Source organism: Aureobasidium namibiae, assembly GCF_000721765.1.
Source record: "Aureobasidium namibiae CBS 147.97 unplaced genomic scaffold scaffold_16, whole genome shotgun sequence".
Lineage (NCBI taxonomy): Eukaryota > Fungi > Ascomycota > Dothideomycetes > Dothideales > Saccotheciaceae > Aureobasidium > Aureobasidium namibiae.
In genome coordinates, this window is record NW_013581193.1 from 363,219 (window position 1) to 379,432 (window position 16,214).

At 50.8% G+C, this 16,214-nt stretch overlaps 6 protein-coding genes across 6 annotated transcripts; 4 read left to right on the top strand and 2 right to left on the bottom strand.

The window, feature by feature from the left end:
• Positions 1 to 1,065: 1,065 nt before the first annotated feature.
• Positions 1,066 to 3,533, top strand: M436DRAFT_10639 (uncharacterized protein; the record flags this gene model as incomplete). The annotated part of the gene is made up of 2 exons (XM_013569038.1): positions 1,066 to 1,516; positions 1,567 to 3,533. Coding segments are annotated over 2 exons (2,418 nt in total), but the record flags the coding sequence as incomplete, so codon positions are not given.
• A 760-nt stretch (positions 3,534 to 4,293) lies between these two features.
• M436DRAFT_53515 (uncharacterized protein) lies at positions 4,294 to 6,180 on the bottom strand (the record flags this gene model as incomplete). The annotated part of the gene is made up of 2 exons (XM_013569089.1): positions 4,294 to 4,961; positions 5,031 to 6,180. 2 exons carry the CDS (start codon positions 6,178 to 6,180, stop codon positions 4,294 to 4,296), a joined length of 1,818 nt encoding a protein of 605 aa, XP_013424543.1.
• Positions 6,181 to 7,523: 1,343 nt separating this feature from the next.
• Positions 7,524 to 8,015, top strand: M436DRAFT_66365 (uncharacterized protein; the record flags this gene model as incomplete). The annotated part of the gene is made up of 1 exon (XM_013569197.1): positions 7,524 to 8,015. One exon carries the CDS (start codon positions 7,524 to 7,526, stop codon positions 8,013 to 8,015), a length of 492 nt encoding a protein of 163 aa, XP_013424651.1.
• Positions 8,016 to 9,088: 1,073 nt separating this feature from the next.
• M436DRAFT_53619 (uncharacterized protein) lies at positions 9,089 to 9,889 on the top strand (the record flags this gene model as incomplete). Its single annotated transcript, XM_013569110.1, has 1 exon — positions 9,089 to 9,889. A coding segment is annotated over one exon (801 nt), but the record flags the coding sequence as incomplete, so codon positions are not given.
• A 1,309-nt stretch (positions 9,890 to 11,198) lies between these two features.
• On the top strand, positions 11,199 to 11,631 carry M436DRAFT_53633 (uncharacterized protein; the record flags this gene model as incomplete). Its single annotated transcript, XM_013569113.1, has 2 exons — positions 11,199 to 11,463; positions 11,546 to 11,631. 2 exons carry the CDS (start codon positions 11,199 to 11,201, stop codon positions 11,629 to 11,631), a joined length of 351 nt encoding a protein of 116 aa, XP_013424567.1.
• A 467-nt stretch (positions 11,632 to 12,098) lies between these two features.
• On the bottom strand, positions 12,099 to 15,670 carry M436DRAFT_53712 (large subunit of L-aminoadipate-semialdehyde dehydrogenase; the record flags this gene model as incomplete). The annotated part of the gene is made up of 2 exons (XM_013569128.1): positions 12,099 to 15,473; positions 15,524 to 15,670. 2 exons carry the CDS (start codon positions 15,668 to 15,670, stop codon positions 12,099 to 12,101), a joined length of 3,522 nt encoding a protein of 1,173 aa, XP_013424582.1.
• Between the last annotated feature and the right edge of the window lie 544 nt (positions 15,671 to 16,214).

Sequence of the window (16,214 nt, forward strand, 5' to 3'; positions counted from 1 at the left end):
AGTACGGCAGGTTCATCAGCACGTGTTCACATTCGATGCTTCCTTCTCAATGAAGGAAGTCACAACATCAGAACTTTGCCTTTGGGAGAGCAACGGTATTCAACGCCCTCCTAAGTTACATACATAGAGTCTTTGGTTCAACATCTGCATGGCATTGAAGAAGATATGCTCGAGGAGTTCACGTATGCATTGATTCCTTACCTGAGGGAGGCTTGGTCGATTTACAGCACTCAACGAGGACTTTCGTGTGAGACAATCTTGGATGTCAGTCTTTACCAAGCAATACGGGTGATTGACTGATCAGCAGGGCGTGAGAATGCTTTTCTCGTGACTCGGAACACGCGATGGTCCATGAGGTGGCAGCATCTCGGATGCAGCGGAGCACCTGGAGGATTCTCGAAGCGAAAAGGGCAATGCGATGCGGGGTGCTCAACCATGATGTCACATTGAAGCTACACGATGCTATTCCTGGATGCAGACGGCGAGTATAGCAGACGTGGCATGCTGTGTTCGAGAGGCGAAGAGTTGCCAAAGGATGGATGTCTATGGTATGAGTGCACAGAAAGAGCGTCGCAAGGTTGATTGTCTCTTGATCGGCACAATTGAAGAGCGGTGGCTTGAAGAAATGTTTTGTGAAACGCGAGGTTCCTGCAGATGCGGACCGTGCGCGTTACGAAGACAGGGTCCTGCTGGCCAACGGTTTGGTACGCGTATCGTCGTCACTCTTTTTCTTTCTTGCTGAAGCACGCCCACCATCTTTCGACAAACACAGCATTGTTTCGTGTGTTGCCACGTATCACTATCCTCGAGGCCTGGAGTCATTTTCTTTCGCTCTGGCTCTTGAACAGAAGCGTTCCTCGTCGAATCTCATATTTTGAACGTCTACCATCTCCAGGTCCCACATTCATTTCTCGAGTGTAGATCCGACAGATCGCCAAGGCACACGACTCGTTCTCAGCCTGCAGAGTCGTCGTTTCACCAACAGCAGAGGCGTTGGTCGACATTTAGACAGACGCCTCCCACGCCGGCCAAGGCGACCTCGCTATTGACATGTCTATGAGACGCTCCAATTCGCAACGATTGTCTCGCCACGGCTTTTCTCCCATCCCACACGACAACATGAACAACGGTGACGCAACCATCGACATTCCTCTGCAAGAGGTCCACTCGACCGCTCAGAGGAATGACAGCAACACTCCTCTCGCCGCAAACTCGCATGGCCTCGGCCTCACAAAGACCAATTCACGCCAGCCTCCACGCAACATCGCCGGACGACGAGCCAGGAGGAACATCAACGACACTCAAGTTGGCTACGATGGTGAAGAGGACACGCTCAATCGCATGGGCAGAATCTACAACAAGATCCTCAACTTCAGCATCATCACCCGCTACTTTGTCTACGTCTCTCCACTGGCACTCTGCATAGCCATTCCCATCATCATCGGAGCCACTACTGCTCCCCACGCAAAGATTGGAGGCGTGCCAATCGTCTGGTTCTTCACATGGATTGAGATTGGTAAGTACTCGCACCGGCCTTCGTCTTCCTGTTGGCTAACTCTCGACCAGTGTGGTTGAGTTTGTGGGGATCCAAGATCGTCTCCCATTTCCTTCCCTTCGTCTTCCAGTTTGTCGCCGGTGTCGTCAGCTCGGGTACTCGCAAGTACTCTCTTATCATCAAGGCCCTCGAGATCCCCTTGTCACTGGCAGGATGGGCCATCACGTCTTTGGCCACCTTCATGCCTCTCATGACCCGCAATCCATACGGCCGCGCCCACAACCAGGGCCAAACACACTGGATGAAGATCATGAACCAGATTCTCGCCGCCTGTCTGATCGGTACCCTCGTGCTGTTGGTCGAAAAGTTCTTCATTCAGCTCATCAGCATCAACTACCACCGCAAGCAGTTCAACGCCCGCATCAAGGACTCCAAGCGCAACGTCTTCCTGCTGGGTCTGCTCTACGACGCCTCCAGAACCCTCTTTCCTGCCTACGAAGTCTTTGCCGAGGAAGACTACATGATTGCCGATCAATTGAACCTCTCTATGCTTGGAAAGAAGGGCGCAGGTCACAAGCGCTCCGGGTCAGTCACTCCGTTCCGCCTGCTGCAGAACGTCGGAAGATTCGGTGACCAGGTCACTTCGGCCTTTGGCAACGTCGCTCAAGAGATTACTGGAAAGCAGGTTTTCAACCCTAACAGTGCGCACTCTATTGTTACTGGCGCTCTCGAGAAGAGACGTACCTCCGAAGCTTTGGCCAGACGTTTGTGGATGTCCTTTGTCATGGAGGGCAAGGAAGCTCTGTATGAGGACGATCTCGTCGAAGTCCTCGGTGACAACCGCAGAGAAGAAGCCGAGGAAGCTTTCATCATGCTCGACAAGGACTGCAACGGTGACATTTCCCTCGACGAGGCTGTCCAGCAGATCATCCAGATCAGCCGTGATCGCAAGGCCCTCGGAACCAGCATGCATGATGTCGACCAAGCCATCAATGTTCTGGACAGACTGCTCATGGTCATCGTCTTCATCATCATCATCTTCACCTTCATTGCCTTCCTCAACGCCAGCTTCACCACCACCCTGGCCACTGCTGGAACAACTCTTCTTTCCTTGTCATTCGTCTTCTCCGTCACCGCCCAGGAAGTCTTGGGATCCTGCATTTTCTTGTTCGTCAAGCACCCTTACGATATCGGAGATCGTGTTGACATCGGAGCTGATCACTTTGCTGTTGATCACATCTCTTTGCTGTTCACTGTCTTCCGCCGCGTCAGTGGTTTGGAGGTTGGTAAGAGTGTCCAGATCCCTAACAACGTGCTCAACGCTCTCTGGATCGAAAACGTCAGTCGCAGTAAGCTCATGAAGGAGCAGCTCACCCTCGACGTTAGCTTTGATACCACATTCGAGGACATTCAACTCTTGAAGAACGAGCTCATCACATTCGTCTGCGACAAGGACAACAGTCGCGACTTTCTTCCTGATATCGACGTTGAAGTCTTGGGAACCTCCGACATGTCCAAGCTGCAGCTGAGAGTTGAAGTCAGACACAAGGGCAACTTCGCCAACGAGACTCAACGTGCTTCCAGACGATCCAAATTCATGTGCGCGCTTGTTCAGTCCCTTCGCAGAGTGCCTATCAATGGTCCTGGCGGTGGTAGTGATGCACTTGGTGGACCCGCCAATCCAACATACTCGGTCTCAGTCTCGGACGGATACGCTACTGAAGCTCGTGAAGCTTCTGCTGATGCCAAAGATAAGGCTAGGCTTGTACCAAACAAGAAGGTCGAGGATGCCATGAGTCCTTCTCAGACACGTTCGAAGCACAACGGCACCGGTCCTCTTGGTCTTTCGGCTAAGGAAGCCGCAATCGTAGACCACCTACACTCCCAAGCACCTGGTCTGGATACAACTCGTGAGGAGCCATGGATGGAGAATGACAGCAGTACATTGGATGAACGCACGAGCAACGACCGTGCCCAGAACCTTGAAGAGGTCAGAGGCCTGCTGCAAAGAGAGAACACCAAAGGCAAGCGTCGCCCGTCGAACCACCCCATGTCACAGCCTAGCGTACCGACGATCTCTGAGCCAGTGCCTCCGATAGCATACTCCGGATACGCTCAAGCAGCCGAAGCAAGTCTTGAAGTTGACGAATATGAGCAATACCGCACCCAAGCTCAAGGTGGTCAAGGCCTGAACCTCAACATCCCCAACACTGGACCTGCACTTCCCACCAGCCCATCTGCTTACGTACAAGGCTCGAGCTACGTGGACGCAAGCAGAACGACATCTGGACGTCAACCATCAGAGATGAGCAGAAACCCTAGCAACCCTTACCGCCAGCAATCTACCAGAAGGGCTTCGAATCCTTATGACAGCGATTGATCTGCTTCTCATGACTAAGCGATGAGTCAGAAACCTTCGGATTGCTTGTCGACTCGACTCGGATGACTCTTTTGATTTTCTGTTCATAGCCTGTTTTTCATTCACTTTCTGTTTTTTTTCTCCATCAGCTGCGTTCATTTCATGTACACTCTCGCAATAGCATAAAAGCACGGACATGGGAGTTTTCTGATAGCATTTCACCGGGTAGACAAAAGGGCACCGATCACGCTCACAATGTTTTTGACGTTATTCTTTGCAAATTGAGTGGCACGCAAATCAAGGTAGAAATAAATGATTGGGGGCGTCTTTGAACATGACAATAGCTCGAAGCAAACTACCACACCCCAGACGTTTGATACCGATTCACGTGAAGATTCGAGAGATGAATAATGGTAGTAGAGGCTTGGAGATACCTTTTCTAAAGATAACCAAAGTCCGAAGTCCTGAATACAGGATCCTCAAACGGCAAGAACGAATTCGGAAGCCCAAAGTCTGGTATCATGAATGAATCATTGCCGCTTCCGAAATCGTTCTGCTGGGCTGCAGCAGTTCCACCCAGCATATCCATCTGTGTTGCTGTGCTGCCAGTGCCATAGTGCTGCTCATTCATGTACTGGAAGCCGCCGTTGAACAGTTGAGCAGCAGCTTGCGTGGGCGTCCTCATTGACGCCTCTACCATCTTCTCCAGCCCTTCTGCCATGAAGCGGACTAGATGGTACTTTCCCGTTGGCATCAGACGTAATTGCGCCACCAGACGATTGATCAAGTCATGCACCTGAGTGCGTTGCACCAGATCTCCATCGTGCTTTGTGGTCATTTGGAGCAGGAAGCCGCATGCAAAAGCTACCATGGTGTGTAGATAGTGTGGCATGCCCACTAGACCTGCGCACATGTCTGTGTCTGACAACAGCACTTCGACGATTGTTCGAGCGGCTGATACGGCAGACGAGGCTGAAGAACGGAAGTAGTGGGGTATGGGGATCTTGGCTAGGCCTCTGAAGATGTGGGAGTGGAGGTGCAGGCGGGCGAGGTTGGAGTGCAGGAGGACGCCTTTGGAGGGCCAGTCTCCGATGTCGTCGCGTCGTCCTGTAGAAGGTGATTGTTCAGTGACTCGTTTTGGCAAAGAGGGGAGGGAGAAACAGATGTAATGCTTACTTAGATGTGTGTACCAGGTTTCTACCCATCGATCGATCTGATGGTCAAAAGACGCAATATGCTCCGTCAGGCTCTGTGGTAGTGTTTGTGTGTTTCTGCTGTGTCGTTCGAAGAACTCTCTGACTGAGCCCATGATTACCATGATGGCAACCTGACTTGCAGTCCTTCGGTCTTGCTCCACTGCCACTCGCACTTCCAGATATCGCTCCCAGCCCTGTAAACTAGGATCGTCGATTCGTATTGTCGTGGGTCGACCATAGAGAATGCTCAGATGCTGATCACAGATGTAGAGCATATACCATAAACGAAGACAATCCGCAGCATCTTCCGAACCATCATTCAACACTCTGTAATAGTTTGAACTCAGATTGATGCCCATAGCCCGTCGAATCGCATGTCCGCAAAGGGTGTAGGAGATATCACTCAACCAGTAGGATCCAATACACATGGCTCGCAGATATTCACGATCGGTGCGACGCACAAACATGGATTCTGAAAGTACTCGTTTCAGCTCTCGCAAACAAGGTCCAAAGAGCTGGTTGCTGTCCGGATCGTGCAATGCAGCTACCGTCAGGATTGCGTTTGTCAGAGCCACCGAGCGCCGTCGTATAGATTGCAGGTCGGTGAACTTGTTCGCAATGCTGTAGGCGTAGTGATCCAGCCGTCCAAGATATAGTCTCGTGAGTCGCTCAGCTTCCTCAAGAGATACAATGCCTTTGGACACCACATCTGAGCCCTCGTCGACCTTGCTCTCATCTCCAGAGTTCTCGGCTCGTAGCGAACGCAACCGTGTGATCTGATAAAGTGATTCGATAGGAACGTTTTGTACAGACTCTGTCTGCGGTGGTAGTTTGGGAGAGTTGTCACAAGAGGGACCGACGTCTTCGACTTTTCCGACCACGGTATCTTCGTAAGGTGAGGTTTCTTGGGGATCATCTGTTGATGGTGCTTTGAGTGGCTGTAGTGCTGGCATCGATAGTCTCTTCAAGATATCCTGGACAGCTCCGTGCATGTTGACGATATCCCGATGCATGTCGTCCTTCCATTGCGATCGTTCACTGATCAAGGTTTGCAGACTTTTGTTCAAGACACAGGAGAGGCCCCGCTCTACGCAACGTCGACATGGCGGTTCTCCGTTGTTGTTATCCATAAGACATTTGATCTAGCCAGAGATAAGCGATTCAGTGCGGTATACTAGCAGAATTCACATGGCGACAGTACCTTTTGTTTGCGACAAGCAGCACATGCTTTGACCTTTCGCGATATCTGGATTTGGGATGGAGAATCCAGTTGTGGGCCTTGTGGTGGAGACATGGAAGTAGCGTTGGTCGCACTACGAGAACCCTACATGTCATAAGCCTCTTTTTTTTTGCATCGTAAACCCAGAGTCAAGAGATTTCAATTACCGAGTTCATCTCGAGTAAGCCTTGAGCGGCATTCGCCACGGACCAAGACCTCTTTGACATGGCCGCGAGGGCGAAGAGAGACAGAGATGGGATCGGTCGGTAAAGACTGGGGTCAGCGTTTCGTAGTCACGCGTCTCATATCTCCTCAAGACGGCCCTGTTACGATAAAAAAACTCATACAACAAGCTAGTAATAATGTCGCGATTCTTGACGAAACAAAAGTAGAAAGGTAGGTAGCTTTCCCCAGTCGTTGTCTTGGCCGAGGCCTTTGCGAGATCTCCTCGTGGCAGGTAGAAAGATTGCGGAGAAAAGAGACTGCCGAGATCGGATCGGGTGCATGTTTGAATTGTTGCGTTGGATTGTTGACAACATTAGCCGACCCGACGCGTGCTTGTTTCTCACCTCCACTTTCTAATCTAGACTCCCGTCGATATGCAGCTTGATCTTTGGTGTTCATTGTTGGTATGTCTCACGCGCGACTTTGAGCTTGGTGCTTAGTACAGTTGGAACTGAGATATTGTCGATGCAGCCTGTGTTCAATACAACACGGCGAGGTAACGGTATGCTGACATAAGAACGCCCACAACTTCGAGTACGAATGCATGAATGTGTCGACGCCTCTGGGCGCATGATCCCCCGAAACAGACAATATCCAGCTGAAGTCTTCGACCAGGTCAAGAGTTATATGAGTTCGTTTTCTACACGCAGGGCGCCTTCGATCCACAGCCACGCACCATTCTTCGAATTAGGTCGTCGGTGGTGAGAATATGGCTGCTTTGAGTATTTGTGCTTGCAAAGAGGAATTTCACCTTGGGTCAGACCTTGCTGAATCCACGATATGGATGTTTGATCTGACGCGAGAATGCTACGTAGTAGCAAGAGTGCGAAAGAGGTGGCACTGTTGGTCCAGTCAGCATACGAACGATGTCTGCTAACATAAGATTGGACCTCTGTATATAAAGGCAAGTTATTGCACACCTTGATCTGCTCATCACCAGCAACATCAAGCAGAACACCTCGACCCCATCAACAACATACACCAACACCAACACCTATCCCCCAAATCCCCTTTCAAGGTCAGTTCAAGATGCTCTACAGCACCGTCATCGCCTTGACTATGGCCGCATCTGCCATGGCCACTCCAGTCAAACGCGCCGTCTTCGATTGCAACGTCGCCTACGTCAGCTGCATCGCAAATCCGTATCTATCAGACAGCTACTGCAACGACACCCGCAACACATGCGAAGCCTGCTGGCAAACCGAACAGTCCTGCAGAGTGACCGCAGACTACGCCAAAGGCATCCAATGCACCGTAGATGCTCAACTCTGCTTCCACACCACCGAAAACCCTGGTTCCGTCTATGGAGAATACGATTGTGATGCTTCATACAGCACTTGTGCCTATGCCCCCGATACCAATCATGCGTTTTGCGCGGCTCAGAATGCTGCTTGTGGGGCTTGTGAGACGCAGGAGAATCAGTGTCGTAGTGCTCCAGGTGCTAATCAAGCTGGATGTTCTGCGCAGTCTGCTGGCTGCTTTAGGGATGCTGTTACTTCCAATGGCTCTTACACTGGCTAGAGCGATGGTTGCTCAGGAAGGCTGTTGGCAGATGATGGATGCGGACAATGGTGAAGATGCTTCTTACTTCCTCCAATGTTTTGTTCTTCTTTCTGTAGGAAGTGTTCACGGAGTAATGGTTTCTCGTACCAGTATGCGTGCAACAATACCAGTTTGGGTCCTCGACAGAGCATTAATACTCGTCCCAATCTTGATGACTTCCGGACGAGCAGTCCCTCCAAATCTGCAAGCAAAGGCAGTTACCCGAAGCAACCAACACCGCCCGCTCTCCTCGCCAAACTCGCGTACATTCAAGTTGTCTAGGATAGGATCTCTACAGCTGCAGTTGCATGGTGCGCACATTTTCATAGCACATCTGGTCATGTGATCAAGGAATCCCTATAGCGGTGTGTCTTACGTGTTGCCGATGAGTTCAAAGAGGTTGAAAAAGCAGCCTTGCATGCGGGCTGCTTTTCAACTCTTTAGCGGCTGCGGACCTGCTTAGATTTCTTTGTGATACCAACGTATTCTTCTTGATTTCGGCTTTCTGCTTTTTTGTTTCTTTGGTAACGAAGCTGAATATCGATTGCGTCCACCACTTTGTCCTCTTTTCAGAGGCTCAATGTTGTGCAGACACTATGACGCTCAGGAGTCAGGACTATATGCACGCAAGCGAGTCCAGACAATAGAGTTTCCCATTAGCGAGTCCGTACTGCAAACTCTGTGCGTGAGTAACCGGCACCTGCGAGCTCACAGTAATCTCAATTACAGTCACACAAATCTCATATGGTTTACGAAAACGAAAGGTAGCGTTCCGTCTTCCTTGATCATTGCTGGCTGTCGTGGAAACTGATAATCTTAAGATATCGATAGAGCAGGCAGACACCTAGAAATAGTTCCTCTCTGCCTCCGGCCGTCTTGGCACCGACGGCATACACAATATCCACTCTTTCAAGATCCTTCACGCATTGTCCTGCCGCCATTTGTGCTCTCATCGTGTTTAGATGACGGAGCTTTGTAAATCAGTCGATCTCTGGTCGATCTGTGCATCCCGCCGCCTTCTCGATACGAGAGTGAATCGGTATATAACGTAGCTATTTCCTACAAGTCAAAGTGCATCTTTTCCTCACAAGAAAGACTTTCCTCCATCCAATTACTTCTCGTACATCATTGTCACAATGAGGACCTCTCCCCTGCTCACAAGCCTCTCTGCGGTCTCTGCTGTATCCGCAGCAAAGTCCTACATCCCGTACATTTGGAACAACACTGCTCCGGATGTCCACAACCTCCCCGTTCAAGCTCGTTTCGGCTATTTCTATGCCGGTGGCAACGCCGACACTGTGTGCCCGTCATCAGACCCGGACTGCTCCTCGAGCGACAAGACCATTCTGTATGGCCCTACCGCCAGCAAGTACGACGACAAGCCAGAGGCATTCTGGCTCAGCATTCTCGACCCTCAGGGCCAGGAAGTGGTTACCGATGGCGTCCTTGGCTTCGAATACACTCTGCCCAAGACAGACTTGGTCTTGCCTTACGACAATGCCGTCAACACGCCTTTCGAGGTCGACCTTGACGATTTCTCCAACCAGACCGTGTTACGCTACAACGGCAATGATTTCGTCACTTGCGAGCCTGACGGTATCATTTACCCTCTGGCCATGGGTAATATTGTCTACGCTGGCAATTTCAAGTGTACGCCTTTCAAGATGAGATTGGAAGAGACCGACGCTCAGCCCGTCGAGTACTACAAGCGGGATTGCGACTACGGGTTCAGAATCACACATCCTAGCCTGTGTCTTAACGGACCCATGTGCTGTGGTATCCCTGGCGACTGCCCTAAGGGCGTCTCGGCCGATGACTTCAAGAAGATGCACAATATCACAGACTGCCCTTAGAGAACCTTTCTCTTCCTTGTCGTCTGCGAGAATGACGTGCTAGGAGTGGATTGCTGTGTGCACGTAGTATCCATCTCCAAAGCTTTGAACAGAGCACTATGGCTTTTGTGCTTCAACTTGCTGTTGGACGGATCAAGATTTGCATCTCTCCAGCCATGATAAGGCATAGTGCCATTAGCATCGATCGATATGCAAACATTGTGGCCAGTCGGAAAACACTCATAACCTCTCGATCTGCCAATCTTCCTGAGCTTCTAATCTGAGCGGCTATTGATGCCATTGCTTGTGTTCTGCTTTGAACTCAAGAGATAGTCGCTTCGATAGACTACGAAAAGAATAAGTAGAAATGTTGCACCATGGCCCCCTGGTACCTCGGAGATCTGCCACAATGTATCGTTCACCGCGGTCGTCTCGCGCGTTATATCCAACGACTCGATATGGATATTTTAATAGCACCTCGAGAATCAAAACTGCGAACTGTTGCTGTCACCACAGATTGGAGGTTCCTTATAGGAAGGCAGTGTAGTTTTTGCTAGGAGATCAGTTTGGAACCGTGTGAGAAATACGCTAATCAGCTGAGGTCGATCTTGAGAGTAGCCAAAGAAGTAATCCCGTATATCTGTGTCGTCCAACCGTCTAAGCGTGTCTTAAATAGCTGTCTGCCACGTACAGTTGTTACAGTCCAGTCGACGTACCTCACACACTGTGGGGAAGTCATTTCTAGATATGAGTTAGTCGGGCAGTCTATACCGATAGGTATTGAAACTGGCTCGAAACTCCCCTGCAAAGGCGCAAGGGAGCACAAACTCCAACGAAAGGATACGCCAATGGAAAAACAGAGGGTCAATCATCTGCAGGACCAATCGAAGAACACAAAGGTCAGCATAGCGTCAAAAGGGCCTAGCACAGCTGCAAGACTTGGGATGCCTCAGCCCATGCCAAGAGCAAGCTCGATAATTCTGGAAGCGGCTGTCGCGTGAGCAGGTAATCGGAGATGCTTCGATTGGTCAATCGGTTCAGCCTCCGTCTGTTTCTAATCCGGGAGTCGGTAATCACCTTCGAGTTCATTGGCTACTTGAGTGAAAGCTGAGCAATAGAGCTCTCGTGATTGGACAATAGCTATGTCATAGGTAAACAGCTCACTGAACCATCAATGCATATAAATGCTAACACCACCCAGTACACCACCACACCTCACCTCTACATCATCCAACCACTCAACAAACTCACTCAACTCTACAACCTCCCTCTCTACAAACCCGCACCACTCCACACACCACAACCGCAAAACACAAGAACACCACAAACAATGTCCGCCCCCACCGCCTCCGTCCCCGTCACCTGCTGCGGCCGCCCCGGCGGCTGCGTCTGCGCAAAAGAAGCCACCTGCTCCTGCGGCAAGCAGCCCGCTCTGCACTGCACCTGCGAAAAAGCATCCACCGAAAACGCCGTCGGCGGCGCACGCTGCAGCTGCAACCAACGCGCCGCCGGTGCCTGCACTTGCTCGCGCTCCACTCAAGAAAACACAAAGCCGTCTTCTGGCGAGGCTTGCGCTTGTGGCAAGAGATCAAAGGGTGAGTGTGATGAATGATATGCTGGAGAAAACAAAGAGGAGGGTAAGGGTTAAGGGAATAGTGATGTTAATTGGTGTTGCAGATTCTTGCTCTTGCAACGGTACTGAGAGTGCTGCCGCTGCCGGTGGCGAGTACCCCGACGAAATCGACTTTACTACCAAGGCTTAACAGTGCCATGACTTCTTGACGACAATTTCTTTTTGCATGACCATCGCCAAGGTCTACCGGCGTTTTATTCAACGAGGCACTTTTATATACCAACAATTGGAAGGGAAGGAAAGGAGAAACAAACACGAAACATTTTTTTTTTTTTTTTTTTTTTTTGGAGAGAGGAGACGCAAAGTCGACACAGGCTGAAGAGCTATTGCTGCAAGCACAGCACAATCTTCTTTGCTTCTCTCGGTCTTTGCGCTTGGGACCGGCAGACATCGCAATATCAACCTTTGGGATCAGCAATGGTCAGAAACAATCATAATTACTTTTCGACAATCATTCTACATGTCATTCTTTCGACTCTCTGCACAAAACACGATCTGAATAGTGAGGCTTATACCGTCTTGTCACCTGTTTTGATACATAATTTCGTACTCGTCGCTAATATAATCCATCTACTTTTTTACTCTGTGTTGAATCCTTCAAGCAGCACCTCCACGTCCACCAACACGATCCAAAGCCTCAATCTGTTCCTTGGTGATCTTGGACTCAGGCAGAGTCTTGATACCTTGCTTAGTAGGCTTGGGCATGAACCCTCTAGCGACAAGGAAGCTCAGATACTGTCCGACAATGTCCTCGGTAACAGCGCTGCCAGCCGAAAAGTCCTGACCAGATCTTGCTGCATCAGCCTTGAGCGCAGCAGCAGAGTTTCTGTCGTCGAGCTCCGGTGCTTTGGTGCTGCCGGGCAGATCGCCGGTGACCATGTGATAGAGACCGAGTAAGGCGTGCTCTTCTTTGCCTTGCTCGACGAAGCTCTCGACAGCGTCTCTCCATGCAGGGAAGTCGACCTTGGGGGCTTCATAGCCAAAGGCTTCGAGGGCGGCGAGATACTGGTTGAAGGTTAGGCGAGGGTGGCCAGTGACGTGGCAGACAACCATGGGTGCGACGGGCTGGTTCAGAGCTGTGGCGATGACGAGTCTGGCGACGTGGTCGACGGGCACCATGTTGATGGTGTTTGTAATGTCGGGTCTAGATCCGACTTGCACGCAACCCTTGAGCATACGAATGAGGAAGTCGTCGGTGTTGGTAGTGCCAGTCTTGGGGTCACCCAGCACGTAGCCGGCACGAATGATAGAGCCGACCAGGCCTCTTCTTCCGGCTTCTTCCATCAGACGCTCAGACACCCACTTGCCCTGACCGTAACCAGTAGTAAGTCCTTGTCTGCTTCCCTCCATGTCATCAGATTCACTAACGCCAGCAGCACCGGAAGCAATGAGGTTCTTGGACAACTCCACGTAGTGATCAGAGTCGAGAGCGCTTGTAGAGCTAACAAAGGCCATCTTCTTGGTCTTGCCAGTAGCACACAACTTGATTGCCGAGATGGTACTGAGAACGTTGGCAGACTTCAGGGATGAGTAAGGCTTGAGCCAATGCACAATGGCGCCGTTGTGAATCACAACATCGGCCTCCTTTGCGACACGGTCGTACACATCCTGCTGCATGCCCAGTAGAGGTTGCTCTTGCAGATCACCAGTAACACACTCAAGGTTAGATGCCCACGAGTCTGACCAAATACCGTATGCCTGGCACGTCGCCTTGACACGCTGCAGAGCATCCTCTGTCGACTTGGCACGGACGTGTGCGATGACTTTGTTGCCAGACGAGAGCAGATCGCGAAGGATGTAAGATCCCAAGAATCCAGTTGCTCCAGTGAGGAACACTGTTTGTTGCTTGGCGGATTCTCTGCTAGCAGACTGGATCTTGGCAGGGATCTCCTTGATCAATTCAGGCAGGGTGTTTGAGTAGAACTCTTCCTGGTCATCAGTCTCAGGGGCTTGTGCATCGAGACGAAGTCCAACAGGGTTCAAGGAGCGGTCGATGTCGCCGGCGAGTTGTTGCAGAGTCGGGTTCTTAGAGATGGCACTGACTGGGATGGTAACATCCGGCCACTTTTTGCGGATCTGAGATGGGATCTGAACAGCAGCAATACTGTTACCACCAAGGTCGAAGAAGGGAACGTCTGAGGGAATGCTCTCAGCGGCATAGCTGCGGAGGTACAAAGCCCAGATCTCTGCGAGCGCCTTCTCGGTCTCCGTACGAGTAGCAGCATCTTGGATAGGCTGGCTTGATGAAGCGGCGAGCAATTCCGACTTCTCTGGGAAGGGAAGTGCTCTCTTGTCAACCTTGCCGTTGGGAGTCAGAGGAAGTCTGACCATAGGAACAAACAGAGTAGGAACAGCGTAAGAAGCCAGCTTCTTCTTCAAGTGTTCTCTGACATCATTGGTCAAGCTGTTAAACATCTTCAGCCTCTCGGGAATGCTCAAATCATCAGCCACGTTAGTGTCAGCTTCTCCCTTTTCCTGCTTCCAGACTGACCACTTGCTGAGGTCAGGAACGTAGTAGCTGACAAGAATCTGCTCCTCTTCGTGATCGCGCTTGACGAGAGTGACGTTCTCTCTGATGAGGGGATGTTGAGAAAGGTGAGTGTCGATCTCTCCAAGCTCGATACGGAAACCGCGAATCTTGACTTGATCGTCTGCTCTACCGGTACACTCGACGTTACCATCAGCAGTGTATCTTCCAAGATCACCGGAGCGATAAAGTCTGTCTCTAGGACCCTTGTAGAATTCTCTCCAGGGCTCATCCTTGCCAGCCTTGGTAACCTTCTCTTGATCTTCCTTGACCCACTTCTCGTTGTCAACGAACCAGTTCTGAACGAACTTGGAGTTAGTGAGCTCTTTGAGTTCGGGGCCAAGATAACCCTCTGCGAGACCGCCAGCTCTGACATAGATTTCACCAATCTCGCCAATCTCACAAATGCGATCTCTGTTCGAGCGGTCAACGACAAGCAGCTGAACGTCAAGCATACCCTTGCCAGCAGGGATAACATCACCCATCTTGTCGAGGTATGAAGAGTCTTCAGACTTGCTGGGGATCTCGTAAAAACTGACAGCTCTCTGAGTCTCAGTTGTACCGTACATGTTCTTGATGCGAACATTAGGGGCCAAGTCCTGCAGTCTACGGCAATCTCTCTTCAGAAGGATGTCACCAACAAAGAATGCCGAGTGCAATGAGTTGACCTTGGGCTCCAAGCTACCAAGAAGAATTTGACCCATGGCAGGAGTGAGATGGGTGACGCTAATCTCGTTGTCACTAGCCCACTTGGCCAGTCTGTCGAAGGTGATGTCCTCGGCAGGAGGCACAATAAGACGGGCGCCTAGGAAGAGAGGGGTGAAAATATCGCGCTGGATAGGATCGTGAGCGATACCACTGAGCATGGAAAAGTGGTCCTTGTCGGAAAGCCCGAAGCGCTCTTGCATCCAGGGGAAGTAGTAGGCCAGGGAGAAGTGGCGGCCCTTGACACCCTTGGGTCTACCTTCTGAGCCAGAAGTGAAAGAAAGAGTAGGTGTCGAATCAGGGCCTACAACCACGTCGGGAAGCTGAGCGCGGGATTGTTGCTGAGAGTCGAGGCAGTCGCGACCACCGACATTGCCACCAATGACTGAACCATCATCTTGCAACTGCAAGCCGGGAACTTCAGTCCTTAGTCTCAAATTCTCTTGAATGTACTCGCGGACGGTATCTGAAAGCTTTCCAGCTTCTTGAGAGGCCTTCTCGATGACCACAAGAGCACGAGGCTTGGCAACATCGAGGTAAATAATTTGACGGTCGGCAGGGTATAGAGGGTCAATGACGGAGAAAGTAGCGCCAGCCTTGAGTACACCCATTACAGCGACGACTAAATCGACACCACGGTGGGCGTAGACCATGACAACCTCACCCCGCTGGACGCCGCTGGCTACAAGGTGGTGTGCCAGGACATTACTCGATTCATTGATGTGCTGGTATGTGAAGACCTGGGAAGTTTAGCATGTAGGAAGTTGATAAGAAAAAGCGATGACGATACCCTCTTGGGAGAGTTGGAAGAAGCAGTCTCTACTACACAAGTCCTCTCGGGGTGCTTGTTCGCATTTGCAGCAAAGATCTGGTGGATAGCACCTCTGTAGTCGCTCCAGTGGAGGTCTGATGTAGGGCTGGGTCTCGGGTCGGCCATTATGATGGTTTCTGCAGCTCCATCAGCATTCATACAGCTGAGGAAGAGGGTCTTGTTAAGTACGATAATGCTGATGTTGGTGTATGGAATGATGTGGTTGGAGGTGATTTGCCCAATAAATTTCTGGTGGCCGGTATCGGCGATAGTTGGTATAGAGATGGATATGTCAATTGAGGTGGTAGACAAGACCAATTGACAATATAGCGTATAGAGAGTAGTAGATTGGAGCAAGTTGTCCGTGGAGATTGAGAAGGAAGGTCAAGACCGATGAGTCGAAATGTGTCATAGCAGACGGAGTTTTAGTCTGAGAGCCCATGGTCTGTGCGCATGGTGGTTTGCTCGAGCACGATTCATCCACCAAATCCACATGGACCCAGATTGATCCACAATCGAGTTCTTGTATCCAGATGCCGTCATGGCAGCTTCGCGGAACAGTGTAAACCAGGCGCCAGAGTCGGTCCGCTATTATTACGAACCCAGCAAATCCAAGCCAAAGGCGTCTGTCTCGGTGTCGAGCGCGGCCAAGAGCAGACACGAGAGTTCG